Source organism: Dipodomys merriami, unplaced genomic scaffold (assembly GCF_024711535.1).
Source record: "Dipodomys merriami isolate MVZ:Mamm:240054 unplaced genomic scaffold, mDipMer1.0.p SCAF_116, whole genome shotgun sequence".
Classification (NCBI taxonomy): Eukaryota; Metazoa; Chordata; class Mammalia; order Rodentia; family Heteromyidae; genus Dipodomys; species Dipodomys merriami.
Window position 1 is genome coordinate 2,379,340 of NW_027202449.1, and position 21,196 is coordinate 2,400,535.

Here is a 21,196-nt window from a genome sequence, read left to right on the forward strand (position 1 = left end):
GGGAATTCCTGCAAATGCTAGATAACTGTCCTTTTTCTCTTTGGCAGTACTGGAATTTGAACTCAGGGCCTTGTGCTTGCCAGGCAGGTGCCTCATCTCCAGTCCCCTTTACACTGGTTATTTTTGAGGTAGGGACTTGATTTCTGCCTAGGCACATGCCTGGGCTGCCTTTTGCCTACTTCAGGCTTCTTGCCTAGTTAAGATGACATGCAATGCCACTATGCCCAGGTCTGTGGAGAAGTGGGTCACATGAACTTTTCTGCTCAGGATGGCCTCTGAATGACACTCTTAATCTCAGCCTCCCAAGAAGCTAGGATTCCAAGCGTGAGCTGGAACTGAGCTGGGTACCTGTTCTGTACGGCGCAATCATACAGGGCACGGGGGGCCGCTGTGCTGGCAGGAGGAGGTGCGGGGACAGGACACACACTGTCCAGTGCTGGCCTTGCTGAGGAGTGGAGTCAGGCTCGGCTAGACAGCAGACTGTCCAGCTGTGTCAGAGTTAATTGAGAACCCCCAGCATCTAGGTACCAGCCCTCCTGGTGGGGACTCCATGTGAAGATGGAGGTCTGCTAGGCTCTCTGCAGGGTGTTCTTCATGCTTTGACTTGGGCATGAAGACAGGAGCTCCCAGTTTTGAGGCTGTGTTGACAGAAGAACAGAAAATGGCTTTTTGGAGGATGGGCGGGGGAGAAGACTGGCCTGACGGGCAGTGTCGTGATCCAATCGTCTTGAATTGCTTTGCTTTGGGTTTGAAGTTACGTTTATGCTTTTTATGTTCATTTGAGGCAATTTTCCAAATTAGTGTCTCCATGCCTGCCTGCCAAGGAATCAGTCTCCCATTTATTTACCCAAACCAGCAGTTTCCTGGAGACAGACTGCCCAGGGAGGAAGGAAATGATTCACACAGGCTCTGGCTTGCAAGTCTGGGTTTCTTCTGCTGTTTACTCTGACCTCGTAGACTTGTGTAATCACAGTCTGCCCCCTCCCCAAACCGGTGCCCTGTGGCCATGATGTAAACACATTAGTTTGTTCTTGACTTAAGAACTGATGCCGACTTTGGGGTAAACAGAAAAAGTACTGTGAGGCCTTGTGCAAGATGGTGTGAGCTTGGAGAGTCTCAGTGTCATATCTATGCGATGCAGATGACATGCATTTTAATAGTATAAATCACAAGTTACATGGAAATCACACAGGCAGTGTGTAACATACTATATGCATACATAGAAGTATATGATGTGTCTGGCTCTTGGGAAGCATTTACTAAATGTTGATGCATTCTCCTCTTTTTAAAGAACCTTTCTTATTGCTGTCTATCATCTATCACCTATTACTTACCTATCATCTACTATCTGTAATACCATCTGTCTGTCACCTGTCATTTATATCCTATCATATACTTATTACCTATTATTTATCTGTAATCTCTACCATCTATCATCTGCCTAAATATCTATTACTTATCTATAATCTACCTATCGATTCTACTTAGAGTCATCTATGCATCTTCCTATGGATCTCCTGTCTATCATCTACATATCTATTCTATTACCCAACAGCTCTCAGAATTGAAAGTGTGGCAGGAATTTGTTAGTGGGCTGTCATCAGGAGTTAACAGAAGGTTGTACCTAACAGTGGCAGGTGCAGGTTCTGATCAGTAAGCTGGTCTAGATGGAGAGCCACCCTGACAGAGGCGTAGCCCAGGACATTCTGGTCTGAAGCAGACTATTGTTTGGTTTGCTGCTGGCTCAAGAGTGGCACTGGGCTGCTGTGGGAAGAACAGGAGCCCTGACACCAAAGGCCTGGGTCTCCTGCTGCCCACTTACCCTGGGCCGTGCTGACTCCTCCTCCCTCTCTGCAAGATGGAAGGAGAGCACGAAGCTTCCTGTTGCTGCTGTAAGGACTCAATGGAGAATCATGTACAACAGCTTTTCTATGTTGAGGGCATCCAGTAAGCAAGCAGCAAGTGCAAACCACTATCACCATGAACGGTCCATCCCTCAGAATCTTCTAATAGCATGATCATAGGTACAGTGTGGACCAGCATCAGACAGACGAGCTAACAGTCTGTCGTGCTCTACCTCAAGGTAGACTGGATGTATTTATTTGGAATTACCTGCAGTCCAATTCACTTGGAAGGTTGGCTTGCAGCTGATTGTTCCATTGGCCTGTTTAAAATGACATGGTGAAAATCTGGGGTGAGCTATCAGAATTTCTAGCAATGTCTTTGTCTGGGCAAAGTTGTCTTTGGTGCCTACCATGCCAGTTGCCTGGGTTCACCTTGCTGTGGTGCCCTCCATTTACAGAGACCTGTCCACACTGAGGGCCACGTTTATCCAAATTAGAAACATGCTCTTATGAAACCACATTTCCCAAATAATGGATTTGTCATAGTAAATGGGAAAATGTAGTTTTTGATCAGCTGAGGAGGCTGATATATTAACAAGAAGTGAAGCGGACAGTTCACTCAGTGTGTGTGTGTGTGTGTGTGTGTGTGTGTGTGTGTGTGTGTGTGCGTGCGCACGCGTGTGCGCGTGTGCGTGCACTAGTACCTGAGACTGAACTCGGGGCCTTGTGCTTGCTAGCTACCCCTCCCCCCAGTCGTTTGTTTTCAGATAGGGTCTGGCCTCCAACCTTGATCCTCCTGCCTCTGTCCCCCAAGTAACTAGGATGCAGGTGTGTGGCGTCACGAGCCGGGCTCATTCTGTATTGTCAGCTGTGCAGGTGTGTGACTTGTAGGCTGTGATGGCTGCTGGCTGGAGAGAAGGTGGGGAGGGCTCTTGCCTGTGTCCTTCGGCAAGCAGCCGTTCAGCGCCTGTGTATCTTCCTGGGGGTGCTCCAGTTCATGTGGAAGAGGAGGTGACGGTCCCTCCACCTGGCATCCGAAGCCGCTCCTCAGCCCATAGGAGGAGAGAGGGGCACACGGGGTACACACATGAGGACTTCTTAAATGTCCTAGAACCAGTTGTGCGCCATGCATCTCCTGATGAAGCCAAACTGAGGCTGGTCCTCGTGGTCTGGGTCTCCGTCAGCTTCACAGTCATTAGGACGGCTGAGGTCACCACATCTGTAATCAGGCGTGAGCCGGCACTGTCCTGCATGGATCCGTAAAGACAGACTCATTCGCCCCACAGAGCTGAGCTGGGGACCCAGAGGAGTCAAAACTGTGAACTTCTAAGACCCAGCATCGGCCACATCCGACGCAACATAGAAACCAGAGAAAAGCAACTGTCCAGCAGTTTTAACCACCAATACCCATTTATTTTAATGGAAAAAAACAAATCTCTGCATTCTATATTTTCCAAAAAGATTTACTATCGAAACAAATACAATATGTGGAACTCTAGCTGCATAATTTCACTACAACAAAGACAACATGTGACTTCTATTTGCTATGGAAGGAGAACTGAAAAGCACAGGGCAAACATAGATTGCATAAGGAAGCGTGTATGTGTGTGTGTGTGCGTGTGTGTGTGTGTGTGCACGTGTGCGCGCATGTGTGGTTAAAACTTTAGTAAGCAGCTGCATTAAAATATGCTAAGACACTCACCTTACCCTAGGTCATGGCAAGCTCTATTAAGAAGCCACAGGCTGTCACTAGTTTTATTCGATAGAAAAATTTGGTGTGAGCTTGGACGGTTCATTTACAGTTCATCAAGGAGAAGAGAGTCTTCGTGCGAGCACCCACTTTCCTGTTTCCATTACGTGCTCACAGAATAAGAGCCAATTACTTTGAATACAGAATGAACATCATTTATTTTCAGGTTGGCGAACGATGGTGGTCGAGTCACACAAAAGGGTACTTTTAAAACTACCTGTATTTACTCTATTTTATGCCTGTATATATGAAACCAACGGTGTGGGTGTGTACAATGTCTATACATGTGGGTGTGTATGCGTATACAAGATGGTACCTGCTGCCTTTTCGTGTGCACGTGGGACGCGGTGATGCGTGTCATCACACGTGCACCGAGGAGCGAGAGACCCTACAGCGCCATCCACGCCGCCGGAAGTGCTGGGCGACAACGGGGCCGGGATGCCATGGTAGATTTCAGCCCTTTTCTTGGCACTGATGGCAGGATTCCTTGCTCTGCACCTCGTCCCCGGGGCCAGGGTCACGGCATTTGGTGGCAGTGGGAACTGGTGGCGGTCCTCACACGAACGAGAAAGGACTTCCTTCTCTGCCCTCCCTGTCTGTGGACCCGCCTGGCTGGTTGTTCAGTGCGAAAGCGAGCACTCTGTGGCCTGTCCTGGGGTGGCGTGTTTAAGAGAGGGGCCGGAGGGGGCTAGCTGACCTCGCGCCTGACCCCTCCGTCTGACCTTTCAAATCTAGGCTTCTCCTGAATAGTCTCTCTCTATAAATACCGTGTATATACACATACAGATACTCATACATATACAAATACGAACCCACAGACACAGCTGCGTGAATGGAGCACTGGCTAGCAACACGGCAGCACGCGAGAGAAAAGTAGTCATTGTTCCTGCTCCCAGAAGGTCAAGTTCTCACTCATGATCCTTAAACATTCGGGGGGAGTGCAGAGGGTTACAGGAGGAAGGAAGATGCTGTCAAAACTGTGAGGAAGTCCGGACTAAAGGAAATTATAAAGGAAATGAAAATGCGGAGGGATTGAGGCCTAGTTGTGAAGTTCAATAGCTGTAAACGGCAATCTTCAGATTTGGATAGACTTTTTTCCTTGCTTTCTTTTTCCTGTTGCTATGGAAACTTGGGAGTCAAGCTTCAGATGTCAGGAGTTCTCACAGATCTGAATGGAGAAGGCTCAGAGTTAGACTGGGAATGTAACAACTCAATTCAAAACATTTCCATAAACAGCAGAGGAACGGCGCACAGGCTGTAACACACACCACATGCCCTTGGTGTGTGTCACCCACGATAGTGTGACATTTGAAGGTACAGTGACCCCACTGCTTTGTCTCTTCAGGAGCTGGACTTGGGGCTGGGGGAGAACTTTGTGGTAGAAGACTATGTTCAGTTCTCAGCATCAGACAAACAAATGAGCCAAAAACCAGATTCCTCTGAAATTGGTAATGATGCCAAACGTCTCCTTTGAGATGAACAGCAGCTATTAGTGTTGCTTATATCATGCGCATTAGCTAAATTATGAACAAGCTGGCTATGTAGCATAGGGACCAATGATTGTCATATACACACATCTATTTATCATCTATTCTTTCTTTCTATAATCTATCTATCATCTGTGGATCTATCTGTCACACATGTAATCTATTGACTATCTATCTATCTATCAATCAATCAATCATCTGTGGATCTATCTGTTACATATGTAATCTGTTGACTTTATCTATCTATCTATCTATCTATCTATGTATCTATCTATCTATGTATCTATCTATCTGTCTATCCTTCTTTGGTTACACTGTGAGAGACCCATTGATGGTTCTTCAGATTGGCAGATTAAGTCTGTATTTTTTTTACATTACACACACAGTGGCCTAGAACCACACAAGCATTTTCTTTTACAGTGCTAGAAGTCATAAGTCCCCAGTGAGTCTTACGGGGTTACAATCCAGGTGCTGACAGGGCTGTGTTCTCCTGCCTTTCCCACCTTCCTTCCAGAGGTTGCCCACGTGGCTTGGCTCATGCGTCCTTCTTCCATGTTTTTATTTAAATGCATCACTGGAGTTTGAACACAGGCTCTGTCCCTTACCTGGCTTTTCTGTTTACAGCTGGCCCTCTACCACCCGAGCCATAGGCTAATTCTTCCTTATCTTCAAAGCCAGCCAGAGGGTAGTGTCTTCTCTCCCCACCTCTGCTTTCCTCTGTGTCTACCATCACATCCTCTGTCCTCGCATCAGGACTTGATGAGGGAGTCTGTCTCACTGGCTAACCCAGGGCACCCCCCCACCCCCTCTCCATCACCTCTGCAAAGGCTATTTTGAGGGTGAACATTTCAGGGTTTCCAGGGATTAGGACCTGCAGCCATTACTCAGCCACTGCAGGTGGGTGGCACTGTGCTTCTGGAAGAAATCAGACAGTTGGCGGAGTGGTGGCCAGGCCATTCACGTGGAAAAGTTCACAGCTCCCGCTCACAGCCCTCCCTTGAGGCCCCCTGTGAGGGTGGGCTCAGAGACGGGGCGGGGCCCTCTGCCCCACTGCTTTGTTAGCCTGGAAGAGCGGAGTCTTCGGATGCGCAGATCCAGTTTCAGATGAAGCTCGTCCCGCTGCTTTATCTTGGCAAGCACTTCTCCATCAACGCTCTTCCATCCAGGGCCAGATTTCACCAAGCCAATGTGTACAGTGGCCCTGGCCAAAGAGCCCGACTCTCACGGAGCAGGGGGCAGAGGGAACTGACCGGTCTGCCAGGGCTGTGTGAGCTCAGGGCCTGCCTGGGCCTGCCGCCCTCCGGATTCGGCTCCAGACCCCACCCCTGCCCAGAGCCTCCCACGTGGACTTCCCTCACCACCGAGATGGGCTCTCATTTGTAGCCTGGTTGCAGGACGGTGGTGAGATGAGGAGTATGTCTGAGGAAGCCTGTGAGGAAGGTCATGTTTTCAGCTGATCTTGCGTGTTGGGGAAAGACTCCTGTCATCCCAAGCCCATGGCCTGGCCAGGCTGCAGCGAGGCCTCTGCTGTGTGCAGGGGCCGGCCACATCTGCGGTGGGCTGGCAAAGGGAAGTAGAGGATGTTGGGCCCGGCCTCCTCCTCGTCTCTGTCCACTAGGTGTCACTAATCACATCCTCTCAGTGTGTTAGCAACAACAACAACAAAACATTTCTAGACATTTCCAATTGTTCCTCAGGGAGCCAGTTGGCTAAAATGAAAGAAAACAAAACGTTGGGGGTTGACTAAAACCCATTAAACTAGAATGCAGCCCTTTGTTTTTAAATTAGAGTCTCCAATCAATTTAGGCTATAATGTAGGTGACGTCTGGTCCAAGGGCAGCTGGGAGGATGACAGGAGGTAATCTGTGTTGTTTCTGGGAAGCTCTTAGCTTGCAGTGTGGGGCACATAGGAGTACCTCAAGGGGACACATCTCCTTAAGGGACCGAGGCTGGGTGCCACGAGTCAGGGCCATCTGTAGACAGAAGACAGCCCCTTCTTTTAGCCTTGTTGTTATCCGGGCTCTGTCTCTGCCCACAATGCGTTTCACAGCACGGGGCTGACACACGGGGGAGGCGCAGTGTAAGGAGGCGGTGGATGGCTGGCTTCGCCGCACGGCACGGAGACAAACGCCGTGCGTCTCCCTCGTATAAATACACAGCAACATTGACAGTGATTGCATCTGCGTTTTTCATTACTCTCATTAGTTTTATTTCCCATCATCATCATTATTAGTGTGTGTGTGTGTGTGTGTGTGTGTGTGTGTGTGTGTGTGTGTGTGTGTGTGTGTACTGGAGCTTCAATGTAGAGCCTGGGTGCTCTTGCTTAGCTTTTTTGCTCAAGGTTGGTATTCTACCACTTGAGCCACAGCTCTATTTCTGGCTTTTTGCTGGTTAACTGGAGAGAAGAGTCTCATGGACTTTTCTGCCTGAGCTGGCTTTGAACCGTGACCCTCAGGTCTCAGCCTTCTGAATTCGATCAAAATACATTATAGGGCCAAGCCACCAGTGTCTGACCATGTAATTTACTCGGATTAAATTTACCTCTTCCTATTTTTCTTTCTCCTTGTGACATTCTGTTTTCCTGCATTGCATGGAGCTTTATACATTGTGATTGTCCCACACTGAGATGTGATTGCTGCTGACCCAGGGATTCATCTCAGATACAACATTCCTCTCTCCTCCTCTCCTCTCCCCTCTCCCCCCTCCCCTCTCCTCCCTTCTCCTTCCTGTCAGTTCTCCAGGCTCCTAATTCACAATTATACCAACCAGCCACTTCTCCACAGGTAAACACCATGGCTCCCAAGGATTTGGATGCCAGCAGCAAATGTGAATAATTGCTAAGATTAAAACTGACTGAATATGCCACAAATACAAAATATCTGACAAGTTCCTTTTATGCTCATGTTTCTATTACTCAGCATAATAATCCACTTGTTTAAAACACTGTTTCATGCCTGCTGAATTGTTTTAAGAAGATGGTGAGAAAGGGATGTGGGGAAATGACTGAATACATTGTATACCAGCGTGGAAATGTCACAATGAAATCTCCTTCACAGAGCGAACACATGCTAATACAAATAATGTGTAACATCACTATCGTCATTACTACTACTCAAAGATATGAACTGCAAATGTACATGTTCTTTTTTTTGTACTGAAGTTTGAACTCAGGGTTTTTTGTGGGCCGGGCAGGTGCTCCACCCCGTTTTTGCTGGTTATTTTTCAGCTAAGATCTTCTGGGTGTGGTCTAGGGGATAGTCTCAGACTGGGATCCTCCCATTTCTGCTTCTCTTGAATGTGGGATTATAGACATGACTTTTCTATTCTTACAGAGGTGCAGTATCTACTGTAACCTTGAAAGAGATTATTCTGCACCATGCAAAGAGAAACAGGCCCTCTGGTAGACCAGTTAGCCCATCAGGGCACATTTCTATTAGATCAAGTTCAGCAGCATCGATGGGACATTTTGCTTGTCACCTGCTTTGCAGAGGAGCAAAGAGCCTGTACAATTTCTCAGATTAGCTGGCAGGGCACTGGTCTCATGCCTTTAAACATTATTTGGATATTTTCTGTTTACATGTTAGATTTTCTATCCTCTAGACAGAAACTGAAGATGAGCGGTCCTCTGGGATACATTTTCTTGGGAGGATGTGTGGGGTGAAGGTCATTCTCATACTCACACGAGCACTGGAGGCAGAGCAACTTACCGGCTCCACTGAGGAGCAGGAGGAGCAGGAGGGAGGAGAGGCCGAGGCGCGGGGTGCCTGCGGCGTTGCAGTCCACTTTGGAGTTCTTACAGGAGCACACGTGTACCCTGAGGTCGGTGACGTTCGTCAGCGGGGGCTTCCCTGAATCTGTCACCATGATGGGCAAGTTGTAGTTTGCTTTGTTCAGGTTCTGAAGAAGGCTCACGAGGGCGTGTGTATCTGGAAGGCAAGGAGACCCTCGTGAGAGAGGAGAAGAGAGTTCTCTGGCCCGCCGCGGGCCCTGCGTTTTAATAGGTGATTCTAAGAGCATGAACATCAAGAGAACACAGCTGCGGTCGCCTGGTGGCAGGAGCCATGTTTCAGGGCCACCTGGGGCTGGCAGCAGCTTTAGACGTTGGAAAGATGGCGGCTTTCTCTCATCGCAACTTCTATGGCTCAGGCTGTTACGATGATCTTGCAGGGAGTCACTGTTGTGAAGATCTGAAGATTAGTGACCACCAAGATCTCCTCCTCTTCTCACCTATGCACCTATCAAACCATCTTCACAAAGACTATCTTTTTTTTTTTTTTTTGGCGATTGAGAGCCTTGAACTCTGGGCCTGGGCACTGTCCCTCAGCTCTTCATCTCAAAGAAGTACTCTACCAGTTAAGTCACAGCGCCACTTCAGGTTTTCTCAGTGGTTTATTGGAAATAAGAGTCTCAGACTTTCCTGCCCGGGCTGGCTTTGAACTGAGATCCTCAGATCTCAGCCTCCTGAGTAGCTAGGTTGACAGGCATGAGACACCAGTGCTCTGCCCTCTTTTCTTTTCTTTTTAATACAGGATCTCCCGGTACATAGCCCGATCAGGCCTCTAACTTACCATTAGGTTATGTGGGCCTCAAACTTAAGATCCTCCATCTCAGCCTCTTCAGTGCAGGGACAACTGGCATGCACCAGCATGTCCTTAGCATCTAGAAGCTGATGTGAAAGTCCCTGTGTTCAGAAGCTCATAACAACCCCTGTTGTCATGGAGAGAGATAGCCGCACATTCTGGGTTTCTGCCTGTCCTTAACCCATAGCTATTTGGGTGAGAATCCTCAACACAGAGACCGGCTTTTCAAGCTCCTCTCTGCTCCCTACTCCCATGGGTGGTGTTTGTGTGTGTGTGTGTGTGTGTGTGTGTGTGTGTGTGTGTGTCCTTGGGCTTGAACTCAGAGGGCCTGCCACTTGACCCACAGCTCCATTTCTGGCCTTTCTTTGTGTGTGTGGTTAATTGGAGATAAGAGTCTCACTGACTTTCTTTCCAGATTGGCCTTGAGCCACAATCCTCAGATCTCAGCCTCCTGTGTGGTTAGAATGATAGGTATGAGCCACTGGCATCTGGCAGGATTATTTTTTTTAATGGCTCCTTTCTGGTGATAAACATCGAGAAAACCTTTTGAGTGTAGAAGGCATTCATCTACCGAATGAAATCAAGAGGAACAACAGGCATGTGATAAACGTGCAAATGAACTCCACAGAACAGTCCTCCCCACCAGGGGGCAACTGGTGTGACCGCTGTCACCCGCTGACAGGCCAGCTCCAGGGACATTTCCCCGGTCTCCTTTACATCAAGGACAGAGTCCTGGATGAGGGGATTCCATCCGGAAAGACCAGATGGTGATTGTCCAAACCAGCAAATAGAACACCATCCCCTGCAACAAGGGGAAGGGCTGTTTTAATTAAAAACTGTTGGTGTAACAGAATTCATTCTTTAAGAAGCAATAAACTAGACAAACAAGCAAATAGAATCAATAATGAGAGAGGGGCACGCGTGAAAGAAGGTATGAGGTAGGGCGGACACAGTAAGTAGGAGGGCTTTGCTTTTAGGAGGAAATTCTACGCACAGTTGCACGACCAGTCTTTCTATATGTAATAAAATGGGCCGCCCCTGCCCCCCAGCCCCCGAAAACTACCACTGGATCCGGAGAGCAGGGGACCAGCGCATCACCGGGGCAGGAAGCATGTCTCAAGTGCTGAGGTGAGGTGGATTGTTTTTTCCTTTTCTAGCAGACAAGATGAACACTGGGGAGGGAATGTGTGAGAATCAGGGGCACTTCATTTCTAATAAAGCAGGTGACAAATGTTGGGTCAAGTTTTGAATTCTACCTGCTCGGGTGGAAAGACATGGAGAAACACACACCGCTTCTGTTTTCATCCACAAGAGAGGAAGCCCGGGAAGACTATCACAGCCAATGATGAAGATTAACTTCACCATATCAAGACTCGGGCCAGGCACGAAATGGGAGATTAGAGGCTGGAGCCTTTGCGCAGCGTCTTAGGCCGCTGGCTTTAGTCTTCTGAAGGCAGGCAGAGCATGGAGGCGCTGGCCAGCGTGCAGGTGGGGGGTTAATGGAAATGGCTCTCCTGCCTCTGGGAGAGGAGACCGCAGCGCCAAGACACGCCGTGGCAGAGGGGAGCCACAGAGAGCGCTTAGCTCTTGACGGCTAAACACTGGAGTGGTCGTTCACTATTCGGTGTGGGTGAATATTCTGTGCACGGCAGTTACAAAGAATCCATGGGGTTTAATTGGACGCAAGAGGGAAGAAGAACAAAGAGCCGTCCTGGGACTGGATGGAGACCGCAGATGAGCCAGGAGTGTGGGGAGGGCCCAGCACACAGGGGCGGGTGTGTGGGGTGGCATGCTCAGTGCAAGGTGGACCAGGCCCTCTATGATGGAGGAAGAGGAGAAAAACCTTCAGATCTGTACTGGTAAGAAAGTGGTCCTCAGGCCTGGCAGTGTTTGTCAGGCCGGGCAGATAATGCTAGCTGCTTGGGAGGCTGAGGCTGGGCGATCACTGTTTGAGGCCAGCCTGTGCAGAGGAGGTTCCGGGACTCCCTCTCCACGGGGAAGCTGGCTTCGGTGGCTGCCATCCCAGCTCTGTGGGGGCCGAGATCAAGAAGATGGCGTTTCCAGGCCATCCTAGGCAGAAGAGTCTGTGAGACTCCCTCTCCACAGAAGAGGCTGGTGTGGAGGTGCACACCTGTTGTCCTAGCTCAGACAGGAAGACTATCAGAGGCACACCGTGGTCCAGGCCAGCACCCGGGCAGGAAGTGAGAACCTATCTTAAAACATTCTAGCACAAGCCGGGTGCTGGTGGCTCACGCCTGTCATCCTAGCTACTCAGGAGGCTGAGATCTGAGGATCACAGTTCAAAGCCAGCCTGGGCAGGAAAAGTCCATGAGGCTCTTATCTCTAATAAAACCAATCAGAACACCGGAAGTGGCACTGTGGCTCAAGTACCTCAGTACCACAAAGGGTGGAGGGGGGGAGGGAAAGATATTCAAAGCTTGGCACAGTAATGCATACCTGTAATCCCAGCGCTTGGGAAGCTAAGGCAGGAGGATGGGGAGTGTGGGGCAGCAGGAGCCCATCTCAACCTCCAACTCCCTCTCCAAATATAGAGAGAGGTGCGCCTTGCAGCACGTCTACAGAAGGGGAAAGGCAGCACCGGCAGGAGGTCTAAGGGCAGAGGGCTTTGGGCAGACTCACTGTTGATCTTGGAGATCTTCCAGACCTTGTCAGGGACGCTTTGCTTCTGGATTTCGAACTTGAAGGGATCTGTGTTTGGGTGAAGATCCCTGTCTGATGCTCCCAGGATGACCACGCTGAGGTTTTTGGCGTCGTCGCAGACTTCCGCCACAGTGGGGTAGATGACCGGGGCGTTGTCATTCACGTCCTCCAGGGTGATCAGCAAGGTTCCCGTGCCAGTAGCCGGTGGGTTGCCTGCAGGATGGGAAAGACTTTATTGTGTACTGGTGCAAGGGGCGGGGCATTCACCCAGCACTGGTGCCATGTTCACACTTGCAAACAGGACCTACAGTGGTAGATGGCTTTATTTTGGTGCCAGTCCTGGGGCTTGAACTCAAGGACTACGTGCTGCCCCTGAGCTTTCTGGCTCAAGTCTAGCCACTTGAACCACAGCTTCATTTCCCACTCATTTTTGGTGGTTTATTGGTGATGAGTGTCTTAGGGACTTTCCTGCCCTGCCTGGCTTCAATCTCAGCCTCCTGAGTAGCTAGGATTACAGGCGTGGGCTAGCAGCACCCGTTTGAACAGTTTGCATTTTTGTATGGGGTTCATTCAGTGGCTTATAAGGCTTTTGTTTTGTTTTGTTGGAGACAGGGTCTTGTTAGGTAGCCCAGGATGGCCTCAAGTTCACAATCCACCAGCCTCAGCCTCTTGAGTGCTAAAGCCAGGCCCAGCTTTAACTTAGAAATATTAGAGCTGGGTTTGCAGATCACCGAATGCAAACACATCTATTGACTTTATCCTGATAAGGATTTGATGGGCCGGTCAAATGACAGTGCTGTACCATGTCGGGTCGACGTTCTCAGTGGGCGAGCACATCCCAACACCCCAGCCACCCCCACACACGTCATTTTTCATGATCACTGCAGTGTTAGATAGTTACCCACCTGGGACACCCACACTTGGTCTGGGGTCACCAACACAGAGCTGCTTTTGAAACATGTACCCCAGGTGAGAGGGCAGAGCCCTGGGAGACCCCCAAAGCTTCAAGGGGGCTGTGAAGAAGACTCAGGGGAGATGAGTTGGAAGAGGAGACGTGTGAGCAGGGGAAGCCATGCAGCTTCGCAGGGAGAATGGTCTTCTTGTCTTTCTGGGGAAGAAGTTTCCGTCGGAGGGTAGAAATGGGTGTAAGGGAAGGCAGGGAGCCCTTCCCCGAGTAGTGAGAGTAGCCTGGAGGAAACTTAGTATATTTATTAACACCTAAAGAAGGTTTCAGGGTAAACATTCAAGTAAATATCTACGGAAAATAGAAATGCATGTGGATGCAAGAGTAGATCAGATGGATGGCTGTTTCTTTTCCTTTTCTTTTTAAGGTGGGCCTCGAACTCAGTACCTGCTGCTTCCGTGCACTGGCCAGTGCTCTACAGACTGAGCGACGCCTCCGACCCCAGGATGGCTGTTTTTATCAGTGCCATAGCACCAAGGTCTGTTAGAGCAAGAGCTAAGCAACTGCATAATGGCTTTGAAGTTGGTTTTTTCACTGTCAGCTCTAGTCATCTGGCTGAATTTCGTCACTGAAAAATTATTTTTCTCTTTTTATCGAACTAATTGAATATCTCAGAAGAATCCATTATGTGTATTTTTTTCCCCACCCTGAATACATTATGAAGTGAAGTCATTTGGGAGAATGGATGGGAAGACATTACCAGCATTTGAAATATGGCCAGAAGAATTGGCCTTTCATGGACTTAATTATACTTCTGTCTTCAATTTCCCATGTGTTATTCTCAGGCCAGCTGGTGATGTCTTTCTCTGAAGTCAGCAAAATGAGCTTGGTTCCTTGGGTAGTGGAAAAAAATGGCAGGAGGCAAAAAATCTGAGGAAACCTTCTCTACACCCTGATTTTGGGGAGAGGGAACGGTCACATTCAAAATCCCATGTTGTAATGCAAAATATAATGATTGCTTGGTGCTGGTGACTCACACCTGTAATCCCAGCTACTCAGGAGGCTGAGATCTGAGGACTGTAGTGCTCTATGAACTGAACCACACCTCTACACCCCCCTCCTACCCCTCCCCCCTCCTGCATTGTTTGGATTCTGACCATGGAGGGGATGAGGGATGAGAAGCAGGGACAAGGTAGGTGTGTGTGTGTGTATGTGTGTGGATTCTGACCATGGAGGGACAAGGTAGGGTGTGTGTGTGTGTGTGTGTGTGTGTGTGTGTGTGTGGATTCTGACCATGGAGGGACAAGGTAGTGTGTGTGTGTGTGTGTGTGTGTGTGTGTGTGTTTCTTTTTGCTTATGTGGTGCTGAGGAATCGAACCCAGGGCCTCATGCACACAAGGCAAGCGCTCTACCACTGAGCCACCTTCCCAGCCCCTTCTTTGTGTTTTTCTATCTCCAGAATTTTTCTTTGATTCAGAGTCTTGACCAAACAGTATTTTCCCATAGCCAAAAAACTGCCAAGCTTTTGCTTCCGGGTTGCGTTATTCTGATGCTATTGGTCTAAGCTGTGTACCTTGTTGGTAATAGACACAGCCGGAAACATGGGATGACTCTAATTTAAAAAATGTATATGCGATTGGAAAAGGATTAGCAAGGAATATATTAAACCCAAGTGGTGATTATCTCTCCAGGCAATTAACATTAAAATAATACCTTTCTGTATTTTTCATTTTCTTTACAATAACCATAATTGCAATAATAATCACAAAGACAATATTAAATCCAAAAGTTATATGGGGATTAAAAATGCTTTCAGTTCTTTTCTCTCCATTCTTTCTTTTTTCTTTCTCCCTCCCTCCCTCCCTTCCTTCTCTCTGTCCTCTTTCTCTCTTCCTTCCTCCCTCCCTCCCTCCCTCCTTCCCTTCCTTCTTTCTTCCTTTCTCTTTCTATAATGTAGTAAATTAATAAATTCAGAGCCGTGCAAATGGAGTAGGGGCATGAAGGGGCAGTGGGTGAGGTGGTCAGTGTGAAGGTAAGATGAGGAAGAAGAGGAAGAGGAAGAGGAAGAGGAAGAAGAAGAAGAAGGGGGAGGAACAGCAGCAGCAGCAGCAGCAGCAGCAGTAGCAGCAGCAGCAGCAGCTGCAGCTGGGTACCCGTGGCTCACACCTGTAATCCTAGCTCTTTAAGAGGCTGAGATGTGAGGATCAAGGTTTGAACTCAGCTCAGGGAGGAAAGTCTGTGAGACTCTTACCTGCAATTAACTAGCAAAAAGCCAGAAGTGGAGCTGTGGCTCAAGTGGTAGGGTTCTAGCCTTGACATAAAAAGGTAAGGGACAGTGCCTAGGCCTTGAGTATCAAAACAAAAAACCAGAGAGAGAAGGAGGAGGGGAGAGGGGGTGAGGAGGGAATAGGAAGGCCCCCTGAGTTCCTTGGAGTCTGAGCACTAGGACTTTCCTGAGCCGTGGGCTGGGATTGGGCTGGATCTGTGTTCAAGGTCATGTTCTCATCACTTGCGGGAGTGTGCATGCAGAGACACTGTGAGAAATGAGAGCTGGCGAAGCAGGAAGCTGGAGGCCTGAGTCCCGGGACACCACGCGAGGAGTCGTGTCCAGATGCGGCCCCAGGACAGCTGGGTGGTGAGGCTCGTGTGTAGGGTGGGAGGCCTGGGGGGGTCATGGTCTGCTCCCCATTCCATGTTTCTGTTGAGCCTTCGGTGGGGGCTGGAGCCCGTGAGGGGCAGAGGTTTTGCTGCACGAGACGGCTCTAGCCTGGCCCGTGTCTTTGCAGAGAGCGAGCCGCCCTCCCCTCGCTGAGGGTCCCCTGTTCATGATTTTGTTTATCCCCTGTCTCCCAGAATCCTAACGACTTAAACTCATTTCCATGTGTCTCGGAGCCCAGACCCCCATTGTTTTTAACTCATAAGCATTTTTATTGCTTTGTTAATAGAGAGCTTGATAATTTCATTTTAGAAAGCATATCTGTTGAAAAAAAATTAATAGCAAACCAAATACAATATAACCTGGCAGAAAAATAAGTTTACAAAGCGGAAAGCCAGCTTCCTGCGTGTAACACCTGTGGGGAATGACGCCACATAATTGGGACTAAACTGCTCTTAGGAGACTCGGCAATCTGAGGCCGGGCTGTTGGTTTATCTTTGATCTGACTTTTTGGGATGTTGTTTGGTTGTGGTTTTGCTGACGTAGGAGGGAATAGAGAAGTGGGCGGAACTGATCAGGAGGCCATGTTTAAAGGTGACACATTCATTTCATTCCCTCGGTCAATAGTCCTTTTCGGAGACTCCTGTCCTGTGCTTGTGGGGGGAGTGGGGGTGCTGACAGTGGGGTGGCTGGCTGATCCTGGGGGTGCAGGTGAACAGGAAGGCAGCCGGGAGGCCAGGCCAGGGGTGGGGCCTACAGTCTGGGCAGCCAGGGCCCCGGGGCGGGGTGGGGGTGGGGGTGTGGCTAGCTCCTGGGGGCTGCGAACCCAGGAGGACCGCCTGGGAAGGCGGGGACGGCCGCCTTGTGGAGGGTGTGGGCTGGCATGGGGCCTGGGTGGCTGGCAATGTTCTCCAGGGAGGAGGACACACTGCAGCACTTCCAGGTGACCGCGCCGGCCCCGTGGGCACGGCTGATGGCCTTTTAATGCCCACATCCATTTCTTTCCCGTGAAGGTGGAGGAGTGTGGTGTGTAAGACGGCTGAGCGGCCGGTGGGTGCGGAGCGCGCGGTGTCAGGTGGATGGATGCTGTCCAGCCAGAGGCCACTCCCCGAATTGCTCCCGGAGTAGACGGAGGCGTTTTCTGGCCGACTGTCTAATGGGTGCGGTGGCCTATTCTGCGCAAAGGGCTCCGTGGCTTTCCTGGGCCCAGATCCCCACCCGCGCGGCCACAGAGGGCATTTCCCTGTCGGTCTCAGACACCGAGTTCACCCCTGAAGGACCATCCTGCCAGCTCATCCTCAGAAGTCAGCCCGCCCGGTGTGGGCATCTCAGCGGGACGTTCTGAACCCTGCAGGCGCTAGGGATTTCCATCCACGCTCTGGTCTTGGTGACAAGCTGGTGACATCAGCCTCACTCTGCAGACGGGGATGTCGAGAGGCTCATGGACAGGGGAGCGATCTTTGCTGGTCTCACCACAGCCTGCCCCCCCTCCCTCCTCCCCCCCCTTCCCTCTTGCCAGACCTCGAGGGCCAGTTTTTCAGTGACAAAATTGTAGCCTCAGTGGAATGCTTGGTGGCTCATGCCTGTAATCCCAGCTATGCAGGGGACTGAGATCATAGTCAAAACCAGCCTAGGCAGGAAAGTTTGAGAGACTCTTATCCCCAATTAACTAGCAAAAAGCCGGGGGGAGGATAGAAGGGGGGAGAGGGAGAGGGAAAGGGACAGGGGGAGAGAGGGGGCAGGAGAGAAGGAGAGAGAGAGAGAGAGAGTGTATCTCAAATAGTAGAGTGCTAGCCTTGACCAAACAAACTAAGTGGGAATGTGAAGCCCTGAATTCAAATCCTACTACTGGCGCGCGCGCGTGCGCGCACACGCACACACACACACACACACACACACACACACACTCACACACACACTTATAGCTGGTATTTTCGGCCTGATAAATACTTTGCTGTGTTTGAAATAACACAGCATGATGTCTGGGCTTGCTATATATTTATTCTCCCTCAATTAATGTAACAGTTGAGATAAGATGTGTTTAGGGCTCCACAACTAATGACTTGATTTTATCCAAACCAGCATCTTTTAGGTAGAATCAATGTAGACAACCTTCCTTTCTCCCCGCCACCAATGAACTCTTGGTTGACCTGTGGCAAGAACAAGACCCTGGGCTGGGAAGGTGGCTCAGTGGTAGAGCGCTTGCCTTGCATGCCTGAGGCCCTGGGTTCGATTCCTCAGCACCACATAAGCAAAAAGAAAAAAGCCGGAAGTGGCGCTGTGGTTCAAGTGGTAGAGCGCTAGCCTTGAGCTGAATCGCTGAGGGACAGCGCCCAGGCCCAGAGTTCAGGCCCCATGACCGGACCCAAAAAAAAAAAAAAGAACAAGACCCTGACTCTGCTCTTCTGAAGTTCGGGTCCCCTCCAAGCCCCAGCTTGGGGCTGTTTGTGTTCAGTGGTTCAGCAATCATCTGCACTAAGTAACATGCTTTGCCTTTTAATCAGTCTGAATGTACGCTGAACAGCATGTCGCTTTTGAATCTGTGGCTTTCCAGGACCAATCTCTTGGAGGGCAGAGGGGAGAGACAGATTGGGCTGGGAGACATCTTAGCCTATGAAAATCATGACTGTGGAAATGGAGCTGTGGCTTAAGTGGTAGAACACCAGCCTTGAGTGAAAAAGCCAAGAGAGCACAAGGCTTCGAGTTCAAGTCCCGGTACTAGTACACACACACAAGAATCACAATCTTAGGGATACCCAGATTATAGCCCTGTTATTCTGACTGTACCCCTGTGTATCATCTTGATGACTCATACTTTTTTACTGACAAACTCAAACATACTTATTCTGTGTGGGAAAATGCTGCTGAATTTAGTAGGACTTTGGCTTTTATTCTACACCCCTCCCCTTCCCCCTCCTCCTCCTCTCTTCTTTTGTTGGTACTGGGGTTTAGACTTAAGGTCTCATACTTGCTTGGCTTGCTTGGTGGGTGGCTCTACCACTTGAACCATGTCTCCAACCTAACTTTTTGCTGGCTATTGGAGAGGGAGTCTAGTAGACTTTCCCCCCCAACAGTGACCTCAAACTGTGATCCTCCAGACCTCAGCCTCCTCTGAGTAGCTAGGAGACCCAGGAAGACTTCATCTAGACTCCTGTTTGTTTGTTTCTTTTTTTTTGTCAGTTATGGGGCTTGAACTCTGGGCCTGGGTGCTGTCCTTCAGTTCTTCACTTCAAGGCTAGCGCTCTACCTAGACTCCTGTTTCTATGACTGAGTGTCAGGAAGAGGCAGCGAGGAATAACATCCCCTTCTGTTTGCATTCTCTGCAGAATGCTGGTGTGGGATGGGGACATCGGGGCGAACGTGTCCCTGCTGGCTGGACTCCTATGCAAAGGGTGCTGGTTTGGATCAAACCAAACCACTGGTGATGGTGGCACCATTTAGAACTCCTTTTCAGGCAGAGGCCAGCCCTGGTCAGTAACATGCAACCATCACGGATTGCTGAACCTGTCCGGGTTCTGAACATGATAGGGAGGTGGGGAAGATGTGACAGGTGAGAAGGATGGGGAAGAGGAGGAGGAGGAGGAGGAGGAGGAGGAGGAGGAGGAGGAGGAGGAGGAGGAGGAGGAGGAGGAGGAAGAGAAGGAAGAGGAGAAGGAGTAGGAGGAGGAGGAGGAGGAGGAGGAGGAGGAAGAGAAGGAAGAGGAGAAGGAGGAGGAGGAGGAGGAGGAGGAGGAGGAGGAGGAGGAGGAGGAGGAGGAGAAGGAGGAGGAGGAGGAGGAGGAGGAGCGGGAGGAGGAGGGATGGGAGGAGGGATGAGCACGGAGCCAGCTCTGAGCTGGGCAGGTCAGGTCTTCCCAGGGGGTCCTAGCAGCCGGCACCAGGCCAGCTTCAGCTCCCATTCCCCTGTGCGACTGGCATTTGACCCCTGGGCGAGGAGCCGAGCCGCACAGCGCCCCTGGGCTCTGCCCAGTGCTGGTGGCCCGCACCTCCCAAGGGACCGCCTTTCACTGCATTCCAGAATGCTTTCTCTCTGGCTTGATAGTTATCATTTTCTCCCCTTTCCTGACACAGGGTGGCATTTCTCTGCTGTGGAAATGTTTCACAAGGGTTTCTCCGTGCTGAAGGCCAGACTGAACCTTTCTAGAAAATACACACCACGGAAGGCAAAGGACCATTTTCAGCTCTAAGGAGAAAAATGCTAGCTTGCCACGCCGAAGGCCACGTCGTTCTCATCTGCAGGAGTCAGGCTTCACCCACCCACTCACTCAGCTCTACAGCCCGCTCTGAGTTGGCAAAACAAATTCATTTCAGCTAGACTGGAACGATCGTCTCAGGTACTTTATGGCTCATTAAAATTGATAACAGGCTAGCGCTGCTGGCTGCAATCCTCGATACTCAGGAGGCTAGGATCTGGGCGACTGTGGTTCAAAGCTAGCCCAGGCAGGAATGTCTGTGAGACTTTATCTCTAGCAAAAAGCAGGGCGGGAGGCTGGGTTCAAACGGTAGAGCACCGAGGTTTGTATGCTTGGGGTAGCTTCCAATCTTGATCCTCAGATCGCAGTCTCTTGAGTAGCTGCGGTTACAGGCGTGAGCCACTAGATAGGCGTGGAGTTTGTGACCCTTGAGTATCTCAGCCCTGAGAAACCCCAGAGGAGCTGGCTGTGCATTTGGAGGTAACCAACCCAGCTCCCAGCACCAAACTCCCTGTACTTTCAGTGTCTTCCATGAGAAGTGGGCTTGCTGCCTCTGGTTGGTCCCTGTCCCCTGGGAGACCCCGAGAGATTTCCCATCGTCCTTTGAAAGGTATTGGTCCTCAGGGGCAGGTGGCCATGGGGTGGGAGGAGCAACCTCCACTTTCCTGCCTGTCACGTGACTCTGACAAGGGTTTCTGATTTCTTGCCCTCTCAGGGCCTCTGCCTGGGTCAAGCCTGCCTCTCACCCTTTCTTTTTATCACCATGGTTTGGCACAGATTCCCAAGTGACTCCTTGCTTGGGAAAAAAACCAACAGGAAAGATTTAGCTTCTCTGGTGTTAAATGACAAAAAAAAAAAGTCTGTACTATTTTTTCATTATCTCAAATATACGGAGTTGAAACGAAATTAGTAAAAACAAACGCTCACGTTGGATAAAGTGGAGGCACCAGTTCCTACGATTGACTTGGATCTAACAAAGTGTTGTCTTTCCCTGATTAAACACCATAGAAGTTTCCAGAGAGTAGAGGAAAACAAGCCTTCCAACCAGAGTTACTCTGATTTATGAAGTCTTTCAAGTTCATGTTCTTTTTGCTCTCCGTCTTTGGGGCTTTGTTCTAGAT

General features: G+C 49.9%; 1 protein-coding gene across 2 annotated transcripts in view; it reads right to left on the reverse strand.

Annotated features, from left to right (window-relative positions):
* Positions 1 to 3,236: 3,236 nt before the first annotated feature.
* Positions 3,237 to 21,196, reverse strand: part of LOC138822875 (cadherin-13) — a 715,907-nt gene continuing 697,947 nt past the window's right edge. For both annotated transcript variants that reach the window (XM_070015848.1, XM_070015847.1), the window contains exons 12-14: positions 12,302 to 12,535; positions 8,789 to 9,007; positions 3,237 to 4,762 (exon numbers count right to left, since the gene is read on the reverse strand). In XM_070015848.1, coding sequence (XP_069871949.1) covers positions 4,755 to 4,762; positions 8,789 to 9,007; positions 12,302 to 12,535 — 461 coding nt within the window. In that variant the 3' untranslated portion in view covers positions 3,237 to 4,754. The remainder of the gene's footprint in view (positions 4,763 to 8,788; positions 9,008 to 12,301; positions 12,536 to 21,196) is intronic.